The sequence below is a fragment of the Physcomitrium patens genome, chromosome 6, assembly GCF_059467195.1.
Source record: "Physcomitrium patens ecotype Gransden chromosome 6, ASM5946719v1, whole genome shotgun sequence".
NCBI lineage: Eukaryota > Viridiplantae > Streptophyta > Bryopsida > Funariales > Funariaceae > Physcomitrium > Physcomitrium patens.
In genome coordinates, this window is record NC_143415.1 from 6,034,106 (window position 1) to 6,047,916 (window position 13,811).

The window sequence follows — 13,811 nt, forward strand, 5'->3', positions numbered from 1 at the left end:
GGAGGTTATGCATTTATATTTGGCGGGACAATTATCACTTGATTAAATAAGAAGCAATATTTAGTTTTTATTTTGTCAATAGAAGTAGAGTATATAGCTTTGACTATTGCAACAAAAGATGCTTTGTGGCTTTGTAAAGTACTTAAGAATATGACATTCTTAAGTCAAAAAATATTCTTATTTATGAGGATAACCAGAATGTTATTACTATTGCCAAGATTCCAGCACACCTTGGTCGTATAAACCATTGGGATACAAAACATCATTTTATTAAGTAATGTATCAAGAAAGGATAGATTAATTTGGAATATTGTTCTATAGAGTAGATGGCCATAGACATCTTCACAAAATCTTTTTTTAGAGATAAGTTTCTAGCTTTTAGGAATATATTAGGTCTTATTTCAGTAAAGAATCAAGTCCCACTTCCAAAGGAAGAATGATGAATATTCCATATTATATATACCAAAAGTTGTGACTTATCCAATTCTTAATTAAAATATTAGAAGTATCTTTTTCTTGGCTCCCAACATATTTTTTTTGCAACAAATATTGTCCATCATGTTTTCATAATACACCATGTTTTTGTAATAATTTTATTAGATTTTATTAACAATCTTGTTTTCAATGCTTATTATAGTGTTTTAAGATCTCAGACCAAAATATGAGTTATGTAGAATCATTATAGATTTCTAATAAGAGAGAAGGTTCTACAATTAAATTGGCTTGTGCATCAAGTTGTTGCAATGTTTTAGACAAGATTCTTAAAAAAACTCCTGGTTTGAATTCACATGTGTATGTGCCATGGACCAAATAAAGAAGCTTGTATTCTTGGTATCATTGAAAATTTAGTAGCCACTATCAAACATGGAGATCATCTTTATCCATCATGATTTTTATTTTGTGCCTAATTTGTATTTGTAAGAGATCATATTAAAATATCCTATAGTATATAATAGTAAACAAATCATTTCTCATTTTACAAATCCCAATTGTCCATCCAAGAAGTATCATCTAGCAAAAGTATTCTAATAAAGAGATAATTTATCCAAGCATAACAGGATCAATTTATCATCAGTGCATCCATATATTTGGAGCTCTATACTGCATGCATTACTCTATAATTTTTGGATATCAATACCATTTTGACAACTCATTGGAATTTTAGTTCCTTTAAAGAATAATTTCTTTTAATTTGTTGAACATATCACTAATCAGATAGTTATTCAATTGACATCAAGATAGCAAATGCTAGATATGAAATGCAAGAGAGGTTTTGTTATATGCTAGTACAAACAAGTCCAACAACATAAGGTCAATTAAAGATTTAAGAACAATGACATGCTATAGACAAGAAAGATACTCATATTACCTCACTAAATTTAGAAGCACAACTCAAGCTTGAATTAAGAAGGTATATTATTTTAAAATTAAATAATCTTTAGCAAATTATATCAAAAAAATATGATGGTAGCAGACACAATCAAACTTGGAATAGAATAGTGTTTAGCTTAAGGCCATATATTTTCAAAATATATACAAAAAATTAAAAAAATTATTACTAAAATAGTATGTATGTTATTAATTTTAGATACTTTAAAAACTTCTATCCCTTCCTTGCCTGTTATTCCAAGAGCTTAGATGACAAGTTAGAAATGCACAGCTCACATTCTTGATGCATTAATATTTATTCCAATATCAAGAATATAAATTTCTAGTATAAATGTCAACACAACATTTGTATAATGCTAATGTTGTCCTATTTGTGGACTTCAAATTTCTTGATGCTTCTCATCTTGTTTGCATTAGAGTCCATAAATAAGTGATTGTTAACAATGATCTACTAAGATTTTCAAAGCTATTGAAGATCATGTTGTTTGTTTCCAAGATCAAGCAAGTATCCTTTGGTTTATTCCTTTTTAGAATCAAGATTAAGTTGCTAAATCGTTTTGTGAAAGAAAGACGTAATCAAGAATTTGTAAAGTTTTGAGGTAAAATTAATATTATACAACTAGATTATAGTTGGCATAAACAAAAAACAATACCATGTTTTTTTCTTGAAATTTTATATGTTGATATTATAATTAAACAACTAAATTATTTTATTATTAACTCCAATCAATTCTTAAATTTAGATGGTGTAAATTTTATGCTAATAAAATTCTATTATATATTTAAAAGATGGTAAATAAGAACATTTTAACAATATGCATATTGGAAAGGTATTTTGTAAGTTTGTTTGGCTTGATCCAATAATAATGAATGATTACAATTATTAAATAGATTCCTTTACCAAATTTCTTACAATGTAATGTGGCTACTAAGTCAAAATCAATAAAAACATTTAAATGAGAATATATTACAACATATTAATAAAACTTGTTCCATGTTTCATTAAAAAAAAAAAAACTTAGAACGTTACAACAAATACATGTATATATATAAATACATATACATGTTGAAAGTTTACTTGTTTTATTTATATTCTTATATTGTCTTTTCTATTCATGTTTAGACATCATTGTTTATTCAAAATTACAACACTTCACCAAAGCATTGAATTAACCATACATCAATCAATATGCAAAACATTTCTTAGATAGTTGAACATTAGGAACACTTTAGGAGGTACAACTTCCAGTTCTGGCTTTTCTAAGGAATTTGAACAAATACAGTATTCAACTTTGGAACTAGTAAGAGACCACACTCTAATCCAAAAGTAATTTTGGACCATTGTTTTGATTTTGCAAATTGCTTCCATGGAAATTATCCACCTGACAAGAACAAAAAAGTTATGGAAGACTGAAATTCACTGTAATCTATGATGATGTTCTTGGCCACATTAAATAATATAGAACCCAATATCATAAAATATTCTTAAAACAAATTGATCCAAAATTGATCAAAAACTGGACCACACTGAAGAGTGCTTAAGTTATTAAAAAATTAGACCAAAAAGACTTAGAAGCGTAACCAAGTTATTAAAAAATTAAACCAAAAAGACAAATTAGTGTGCTCAAGTCTAAAACAAAACCAAAACGCAACAAAAGCCATCCGTTCATGATTTCACGAAGGGTATATCACTTTTAGGAAGGATTCACTTAATTCAACCACTGATAATAAACAGCAGGCTTAGACTAAGTTCTTTCTAATTGTGTCTCAGTAAGCTATTTGAATTGCAATGATAATTCGTGGAGAGTAGGGCACACAGTCGTCACGAAGCTGGCGTAGTTGTGAAGGTGACTTTCAGATTTCATGGGGCTGTTCGTCTTGTTTAACATGGCGTCCATGGACGAGTTGCCAATGACGATGATTGGCTATAATTTCAGTGCCAAATGCTGCTGGTGACGGTCGTTTCAGAGATCTGGCAAGTTCCCTTCGGATTGCTAGCCTCCAGCATGCTGAATGGGTTGCTGAATATCTACCTGTTCGTAAAAAAGAGACACAGTCTCAGCGATTCGATCAGTTGGAAGGTAACCTTTCAACGAAATACAAGTTAAACACTCGACTGGGACTTGTCGCTCAAACCAACACTCGAATACCACAAAAGTATGCCACTACACCCCAGGACTACCGAGTCGAAATCTTCTCCGCAGCAGAACCATAACGACACCGCACTTGCCAGAACCACCAAAACCTATATCCATTCAACCCTTCCAGCAACAAAAAGCTCTTCGGAATACAGCTGCCCCATCCAAGGTTTGACTGAAACCACAACCACGTAAAACCAAAAGAAACTGCAGCCGGGCAGCTGGACAGCTCAATCCAAACCAATACTCAACACTCATCCTCTTACTCGATCCCCGACATTCCCAAACCCCAATGCAAATCATGACTGTTCCTCATCCAACGCTCCACCGACGCAATCCATTTCCCATCACCTTCGTCGTCAAGTTCCACAAAAAAAAAAAAAAAAAAAAAAAAAAAAAAACACGCCGAGATGAACACCACCACTGCTCTCAAAAACAGCCCCCACAAAGCGCGACAAACTACCACAAACCATGACTGTGCACGCAACGAAGGTGTCAGGCCCAATTTAGTGATTCCTCATTCGACCAGGGAGGGAATGATCTACAAAACAAACATTGCAGCTAAAAATAGCACTCCTGCAAACAATTCTAGCCCCTTCACCGCCCATCCACAACACACCCACACCGTACCCCACCACTCCTACAACCCCATATCCAACAAAACAGCGTCGGGGACTGTTGCAATCCAAGCCGCGTGCATAACAAACCCACCACCACATAACATCCAGAAGAAACGACGCCAGTTGCTCTATGTACCTACCCGAACACCAAAGTGCACGCCCTGACAACTCCCCATCCAAACACTGCACCTTGGTCGCACCCAAATTCATCCACTCACACCTTCACCGTCTCAGTGTACACAAGAACACACGTTCTCATTTCCAAACGTAGCTACACCTCTCAGCCTCCAGCCAATCACCCGCACCTCTATAGCGCACCCACCCACAAACACACCATCCCCGTATCCTAACCCGACCCCTCCTACTCCAATCCTACCTAAGCCTCCTCCAGATCCTCCTCGTACTCTCCCTCCTCCTCTGCGCTCGCGTCCTGGTACTGCTGGTACTCCGACACCAAGTCGTTCATGTTGCTCTCCGCCTCCGTAAACTCCATCTCGTCCATCCCCTCCCCCGTGTACCAATGCAAAAACGCCTTCCTCCTGAACATCGCCGTGAACTGCTCGCTCACTCGCCTGAACATCTCCTGGATCGACGTCGAGTTCCCGATGAACGTCGACGACATCTTCAGCCCCGTCGGCGGAATGTCGCACACCGACGACTTCACGTTGTTCGGAATCCACTCCACGAAGTACGACGAGTTCTTGTTCTGCACGTTGATCATCTGCTCGTCCACCTCCTTCGTCGACATCTTCCCCCGGAACATCGCCGACGCCGTCAGGTACCTCCCGTGCCGCGGGTCCGCCGCGCACATCATGTTCTTCGCGTCCCACATTTGCTGCGTCAGCTCCGGAACCGTCAGCGACCTGTACTGCTGCGACCCCCTCGACGTCAGCGGCGCGAATCCCACCATGAAAAAGTGCAGCCGCGGAAACGGAATCAGGTTCACCGCCAACTTCCGAAGATCCGAGTTCAGCTGACCCGGGAAACGCAGGCAGCACGTAATGCCGCTCATCGTCGCAGAGATCAAGTGGTTCAAGTCCCCGACTGCAAAACACACCCCCCCCCCTCGTTCAGTAAAACCATCACCAATGTGCTCACAATGTACAACCCCGCTCCACCTATACTCCCAACCCTGTCTTCGCCCCTCTCTCCCCGACCGCAAGACCACCAAAACGATCGCCACTTACAAGACGGGGTGATCAGCTTCAAAGTCCTGAAACAGATGTCGTACAGCGCCTCGTTATCCAACACCATGCACTCGTCCGCATTCTCCACCAGCTGATGCACCGACAGCGTTGCGTTGTATGGCTCCACCACCGTGTCCGACACCTTCGGCGACGGGAACACCGAAAACGTCAGCATCATCCTGTCCGGGTACTCCTCGCGGATCTTCGATATCAACAGTGTCCCCATTCCCGATCCTGTCCCTCCTCCCAAACTGTGGCACACCTGGAAACCTGCACACCCACATCCCCCACCGCATCAGCACCCACACAAACAAACACACCCTTCCCATCTATGCGTTTCTACTCGCCGTTTCCCTCCCAACCTCACCCACTGCCCATCTCCCCTCCTCCATCAACGCCGACACACTAATCCACCCGTACCTTGCAAGCAGTCGCAGCTCTCAGCCTCCTTCCGCACCACATCCAACACCGAGTCGATCAACTCCGCTCCCTCCGTGTAATGCCCCTTCGCCCAGTTGTTCCCCGCTCCCGTCTGCCCAAACACAAAGTTGTCCGGCCGGAATATCTGCCCATACGGGCCCGACCGCACGCTGTCCATCGTCCCAGGCTCCAAATCCATCAGCACTCCGCGGGGCACGTACCGACCTCCGCTCGCCTCGTTGTAGTACACATTGATCCGCTCCAGCTGCAAATCCGACACGCCCTGGTACGTCCCCGTCGGGTCGATGCCATGCTCCTCGCACACCACCTCCCAGAACTTGGCTCCGATCTGGTTCCCGCACTGTCCTCCCTGAATGTGCAGGATCTCTCTCATCTTGATCGACTCACTGCTCGATGCCCACTACTCGGACCACCCCAGGTACACGCGCGTCTAGACAATCACGAGAAGAGCAGCGGAGAGATGCGCCGATCGCACACCGAGATGGTGGGGAGCGACTGAGGGGGAGGGGATCAAACCCGAGTGGAGGAGGAGATGAAGATGAAGAAGAAAAGGGCAATGGCATCATCATCCCCTGGGAACAGGGGGGGGGGGGGGATGAAACGCACTGCGGGTCGGGGGTGCGCGAGCGAAAGTGATAAACAACCCCCCCGCTCCCTCCGGATTAGGGCTTTCCGCCAATGTCATTCCATGTGCCCCCGCCGTCCGTCCGATCGCCCATCCCACGGTGCCCAGAGGCGCCAGGGCAGCGCTGAGTGCCCCTTGGGAGCGGGTTCCACTGCGTGCCGAATTCCAAATGCGTGCCAGTGTTGATTCCCGCGCACTGCTGACATCGCCGTCGGATGTGCCGCGGACCTGTTGCTGTTGCTGCGCGGGCTGGCCATCGTCCCAGTGGCCCCGCCCCCGTCTTCCAGTTACACTGAATGCTCCCCGCCATCCTACCTCTCTTCCATCCCGTCGCCGCTGCGATGTTGTTGTTTCTGTTTATTGCGCGGCCTTTAATGATACGAATCCAGTGAGCAGGGTCTGTCCATTCTTGTTTGGATGGGAGGGGGTTGTGGGCTCCCCGCGAGCAGTAAGTTAGTAGTTCTCAAGCACGAGCAATGTAGCAGCAGCTCCTGGTTGTGTTCATCTATATTCGGGCTGCCGTTGTTGGGGGCTTTTTGGACTTTTAGGCAGCGTCCTTTATGGTACATATTACGACGTGGAATTTTGCCGAGGGACTTTGGCGACCTTGTGGAGAGGGGAGCACCACCAGCAAGGGCGGAACACGCAGAGGTTGTCTCCCCTCGTTCATGTGATGCAAATCAATTTGTTCGAGTATTGTTACTGCAGTCAGTGACTACCCTTTTCATAATTCATTTTTAGAATACTGTTGCTGAAATTGTTCCAAAAACAATGGCACTTGTCCACAACTTTTCTTTTTTGGATCATTGGAAGTTGGGATTGGATTAAAAGCGTTTTCTACATAATGTTGCCATTCTTGGATTGAATTTATAATAGCAAAAAGTTTTATTTATTTATTTGTTTTGGATTTTCTTGTTAAGCTTGGATATTAAGAATTGTCTTGAACAAAAAAGGAACATGATGAAGTTTATCATTTATGTCCAATTGTGATAACTTTACACTTAATTTGAAGTCTAATACATTTATTTTTGTGAACAAATGCTTTCGAAGAATTATCATTTCACAAATCAAGACTTAAAGTAAAGTAAGACATATGCCTTGATATTTTGTAATTAATTATTAATTCATTATATTATACACTTTATTATAATAGGGTATGTTTTCATGAAGAATTGCATGTATTAGATATTGTTTTTTTATATTTTTGGCAATTTGATGGAACCAATTAGTCTAAAATTCAATAAAAGTAAGATTAAGAATTAAAATTATTTTGTTAATATAAAATAAATCATCAAGAGTTAGTTGGTAGTGTATTAGTTGTGATGATTGTATTTTTTTGTTGTAAAGATAAGAATTTTGTTTCTTCTACTATTTTTCAATCATATTATTTAAATATGGACTAAATACTTCAAAAAATGATTTTTGATTATAAAGGATATTTTTTTCTTTTTCCACCAAAAGTACAAATCTAGCAAAAATGCTTCTAAATAGGAGTGGCTTAATTTTTTAAACTTGAATAAATCTTTTAGGAATTTTGAAAGAGTGTAATCTTTAATAAAGTTGGATGTATTATAAATATTCTAAAAATTTTAATATTGTGTTATTGAACTTCTTTGATATGATTATTTTTTTTCCTCTTTTATTTGTAATAGGTAGTTTTTTTAGATTTTATTGTGAAGTTGATTTACTATCTTCTCTTAATTGACTTACTTCTTGGTGTAGACATTAGATGTAATAGGATACAGATAAGATATTTGTATAAGGATAGATAATTAGAACCATGGAAGTTTCTAGAATTGAGATCAGGTTAGTGGATCAAGTAGGATCCACTGTGAAACATTCTAGAAAGAATTTAGGGTAGTTATATAGGTAGGGCCTACCATAGAATCTTCTAGAAAAAAAACTTAGGACAATTATTTAGGTGGGAGCTACTATAGAACCTTCTAAAAAAGAAATTTAAGGTGATTATTTATGTGGGATCCACCACCTAAGAATATTCTAGAAAGTTCAAGATGGTAGAACAAGATATAATTAAGACTGATTAAGATCTTTTAGGGCATTTGATCATGTATGATTGCAGATCCTTTTTTCTAAATAAAATTTGGTTTTGCATCTTTCTATTCAATTTAGTTCTATTCTATTCTATTTTGTTTCCATTTACTCAATTTTGTCTTTTAAGTCCTATTCTGTTTGGTTTTATTCAATTTTGTTTGGTCTATTTTGTCTTATTTTGTGATGAGGTTTTATGTTGTTATGGATTATAAAGGTTTTGGATTTTAAAATAGTTTGGTCCTATTTCATTGGTATCAAAGCGAGTGTTAGACTATTGTCAAGGACATGAATCTTGAGAAAAGAGAATCCTCAATACACTCTTCTATCACTGAAGAGAACTAGAAAGTCACTCAAAAGGTGATGTAATATTAACTAGAATGGCTATTGCCAAAAACAAGAAAGACTAGAAAGTCTTGAAACAAGACTAAGACTAAAAAGGCGTTGACAAGAGTGAAGAAGGCTTCACTCTTGCTTCCATATATATTATCTAACTAAGAGCTACGTGGCGATGTCCTATAAGACCTCCAACATGTATTGACTTTGCTAGCTACATGTCTTATCTTGCAAGGCAAGTTATCTATGTATACGCTACGTAGATGGCTTGTTCCACAAGCTACTACATGGAGATAACTTGTTCCACAAGCTACCAATACATGGTTAGCTTTTTGGCCAAGTTTCTAACCTACAAACACATCTAAAGTCAAAACCGCATCTATGAAGCTTTTTTAAAAGACTTTATGAAATTATTTTATATTTACCTATTTCTACTCAATCATATAAGTAACTATTGAAATAAATATATATGTCCATGACATTATCTTCCCTTCTAGGGACGAGTTTCATAAAGAGCAGTCTTCATATATTGTAGAATTCCAAGATGAGGCAAATTGTATTTGCTACATACTCCAATCTTTGCTCTCTTTGAAGATGGTTGATAGGTCCTCTCAACCATCTATAGTGTCTCATATCAGGGCAAGAAGACCACCCTGTTATTTGGTCATTGTTAAGGCCTTCATAACTGCCTTCAAATAAAACCTTTTGAATACCATCAAGAGTTGTTCTTACCTCTAATAAAATCACTAAACATCGGGAGTCTCTTCCAAGGTCGCGATACCAAATACATTGTATCTCGCCATCTGTTTGAGGAAGGACATGTCATTCTTGATGATCTTCATCTCAATTTTGTCATCTTGAAGGTTGTGACAATCTCAATATCTCATCCGGTAAGTCCCCAAATGAAAGCTCTTGAGTTGAATCTGCTAGTTGTTGGTACTCCATCTCATTACAAATACACAAAAGCTACAATGAAAGATAGAAGGTAGAATGTTATTTTCCTTTGATCTTGTTTCTTTTATAACAAAGGTTTGTTATTCTTCATCTTGGTTTTGATGGATGTCGTTGATGAAAGTCTTCAACATTCTTTGCTGCATTTGTAAGATTCTTTGATGGCTCCCATGTGCATTCACTAATATCATATCTGTGCCAATGAACAAGATATTCTAACCTATTTCGGCGCCACCTTGAGTCTAAGACTTCTTCTACCTCAAACTCTTAGTTATTATCCACTTCTATAGAAGGACATATCATTTGTCTTCTTCCCAAGATTTTCACTGTCTTATTCAGCTCTAGAAGTGATACATGAAATATAAGGTGGATCTTTATAGACTCTAATAGATGTAATTGATAGGCAATAGGATTGATTTGTTCACAAATAGGAAAAGATCTCTACCTATGATAATCTAATTTATCACAAAGACAAGTAGTCTTGATATTACGACAAAGTAACTATACCTTGTTATCCATATTATATTGTGGTTGCTTCTTGCGATAGGCATCCATATTGGTCTTTTGACATTCTTGAGCTTTCTTTAATTGTATCTTTATTGTTGTATGTAGTTCTGACAAGCGAATTGCTAAATCTTCTATTGTAGAATTATCAACTTTTGAAAAGTCAAAAGTATCAAGATATGGATGATAACCATAATTGACAAAGAAAGGTGTTTTTTGAGTAGAAGAATGTACCAAATTATTATATGCAAACTCTACCAATGGTAAAAGAGTTGTCTAATCATCATGATGATAGTTGATGGTACATCTCAAATACTGCTCCAAAACTTGATTTACCCATTTTATTTTTTCATTAGTTTGAGGATGAAAAGTTGAAGAAAGCTTTATATCCACCTTTAAAATCTTGAATAGGGTTCTCCAAAATCTTGATACAAATTGAGTCCCCCTATTCGATATAATATCCTTTGGTAATCCATGATAGCGATAGATATTGTCAATGAAATGTTTAGCTGTTTCTTCACCTATGATAGATTTTGTACATGATACAAAATATGCCATCTTGGTAAAATAATCTACTATCACAAATATAGAGTCATAAGAACTTGAGATTGGAAGATCCGTGATGAAATCCATAGAAACAAAAGACCATGGTTGTTCTGGAATGGATAACGGTTGAAGAAGTCAATAAGATCGATGATGAGGAGTTTTTGATCTTGAGCAAACATCACAAGATTATACAAAATCTTTGACTGGCTTCCACATTTGCGGCCACCAAAAATCCCTAGATATTAATTCCAAAGTTTTATTGTATCCAAAATATCTTGATATTGGAAAGTCATGACGAGCTTGAAGAATACGTAATCGAGCTTCACCTTCTAAAACATATAGGCATCATTTGAAATATAATAGATTATTCTTGAGTTTAAACTTGGAAGTATCATGAGACTTAGAGGAAGTATCCTTGATATCCTGAACAAGAGGATCAGAGGTCATGCTTGATTGAATTTGCTTTACAAATGTTGAATCAACAGTCAATGTTGATTTTATAGCTCAAAGATGAAAATGCTCAAGCTTCAAGAGAATTGTTCTTTATTGATCAAAAGATACATCTCCTTCTTTTGGTACAAGATAAGAACATCTAGAAAGAGCGTCCAATAGACCTTGTTATTTTTCGAGTCGATAAGTGATCTTGAAATTGAATCTAGATAAAGACATACTCCAATGGACTTGATGATGATTCAAGGCACGTGTTGACATGAGGTACTCGAGGTTCTTATTGTCTATATACACAGTTACTGGACTTGAGGTGCCTTCTAGATAATGATGTCATTCTTGAAATGAATCCACAATTACAAGGAGCTCTTTGTCATGGATCTCATAATTAATCTCGGCTGCTAAAAGATTCCTTGAATGGAAAGCTATTGGGTGGAGTTTGTCATTTGTTTCCATTTGTGACAACTCGATGTTGTGTTGTTACACAACTATATGATGAAAATATAAATAAAAAGATTTATTAATATTTGGTCAGCTTGGATGTTAGAAACAGTGGCCTATTCTAGTGCCAATATTCAAGGGCCAGTTAATGTCAATCCATTGCAAATGTACCACTGAATATGACAACAACATATGCTCCACCGGTGTCATCAAACCAAGTATCCTCCGTACCAACAGGATGACCAGGATCATTTTCTAATCCTACATGGAACAAGTCTAGTAGGTATATATCGGTGGAGACACCCAATATGCCTTATAGGGGTGCAAGAAGACCACTTAGTTGTTTCCATTGTTGACAGAATGTTGATTATGCTAGTGAATGTTTCAATTCCTAGCTAGTAATATTTATGCACTAGTGTGTGGGAATAGTCAGCAGTCGGGGCATACTTATCAGTAATGTAATGCTCCATTCTATTTCGATAATTAAGATCAATAGATCCAAAGATGGGAAAAAATTGAGGGAATAAATCGAGGTCCTCAAGATTCTCCGATAAATCAAGTGGAATGAGTCCGAGCCATTCTTATCAAGCGTTGGCAAAAAGGGAAAAGACCAATTCAATATTCAGGTGAGTCTGATGTGAAGGGCCAATTTGATCCAATTACGGGGACATCCAATCCAGGTCCTGTTATGGACCTCTTACCCAATATGAGACCTAACTCGGTTGGGCAACCCAATGGGGTCCCAAATACGAAGGCTTTGATTTCATTTGAAGTTGTTTCATTGTCGTATTACATACTATCTTGCTTGAGAATGCATAGGGCATCTGGCTATGGAAGACAAAATAATATTTTGCAAGTATCCACGTAGGCTAATGGGTTTCAACCATCTAAATACAACTATATCGGATTTCAACGTAAAATCTTAATCTCATTAAAAAATTCTTAGAAATACTATTTTAATAACTTCAAGATATTATAAGCACAAAGTCTTTTGTTATTTGTTAGTTTTATTTTTATTTTTATTTTATTTTATTTTTTATTTTTAACCCTAATCCTAGACAGCGAGCTTCGGCAAGCTATAATTCTGAATATGACTGTCCGATGGTTGTAAACTTCTACCACTAGTGTTGTTGCAAGCCTTCCAAATGCTTAAGAAGTTTCAATCCAATCTAACTTACAAGTTGCAAGAAAATGCCGTTAATCCACATTGATGTATCTTGATCGCCGCCTAGAAATCCTCGACTTACCATGCCAAAAGTCACCTTATTCCAACTAGTAGATCTTCAGATATTATTGAAATCCTAAACAACCTCAATCTACTAACTTCCGATACCTCTTTACATTAATGGTCAAATATCCTCTATCTATTCTATTAGATTAACACAACTTTTTTCATGCACTCTGCATACTCAACCCTCTAGATACCTCTAAATTTCAACTGTAGAAGTTTCTCCAATTTCACAAAACAGTCAAGAGTATCAGCCTTAATTTTATTGCAAAAAAAAATCCATTTCACCAATACAAACACTGACTTTCAGCAACGATTGTCAAAGTCCTCCCAAACCCTATGAACTCAATTCTACACCTTTCGAAGGAGCTTGAAGCTAGCTCTCCGATTCCAAAATCTCGATCTCTGAACGGCTCTTTTCTTATCCTATCCTCCCTTTTAACTCCGTGTGGTCCTCTTTTCTCCCGTCGTGGACTCTGAATTGGAACAATTGACTGCGCTTTGCCAAAATTCATGTCTCTAAAAGGATCTTTCCACGAAAAGGATGTTTCTTCGAAAATGGCATAGAGAATAGAACAACTTGAAATGGAACCAAAGCCTCCATATTTGAGACTTCATTGGGTTGTCCAACCAGTTAGGTCTCATATTGGGTAAGAGGCCCATACTAGAACCTGGATTGGATGTCCTCATAATTGGGTCAAATTAGCCCTTCACATCAAACTTATCCAAATATTGAATTGGTCCATTCCCATTTTGCCGACTCTTGGTAAGAATGGCTCGGACTCATTCCATCCGATTTATCGGAGAATCTTGAGGACTTTGATTTATCTCCTCAATTTTTCCTTAGCTTTAGATTTGCTGATAGCACTTATTGAAATTAGATGGAGCATTACATTCTTGATAAGTATA

The 13,811-nt window shown here is 38.1% G+C and overlaps 1 protein-coding gene across 1 annotated transcript; it reads right to left on the minus strand.

Annotated features, from left to right (window-relative positions):
* Window positions 1-3,075: 3,075 nt before the first annotated feature.
* LOC112283884 (tubulin beta chain) lies at window positions 3,076-6,391 on the minus strand. The gene is made up of 4 exons (XM_024523195.3): window positions 5,755-6,391; window positions 5,335-5,604; window positions 4,524-5,191; window positions 3,076-3,422 (listed from the first exon to the last, which is right to left on the minus strand). The coding sequence occupies exons 1-3, from the start codon at window positions 6,146-6,148 to the stop codon at window positions 4,524-4,526; spliced, it is 1,332 nt and encodes a 443-aa protein (XP_024378963.1). The 5' UTR covers window positions 6,149-6,391; the 3' UTR covers window positions 3,076-3,422.
* Window positions 6,392-13,811: the final 7,420 nt, after the last annotated feature.

Coding starts and splice junctions, on each gene's coding strand:
- LOC112283884 (XM_024523195.3), bottom strand. CDS start 6,148: ATGAGAGAGATCCTGCACATTCAGGGAGGACAGTGCGGGAACCAGATC. Junction 5,605..5,754: donor GAGCTGCGACTGCTTGCAAG/GTACGGGTGGAT, acceptor GTGGGTGTGCAG/GTTTCCAGGTGTGCCACAGT. Junction 5,192..5,334: donor GAAGCTGATCACCCCGTCTT/GTAAGTGGCGAT, acceptor TGTGTTTTGCAG/TCGGGGACTTGAACCACTTG.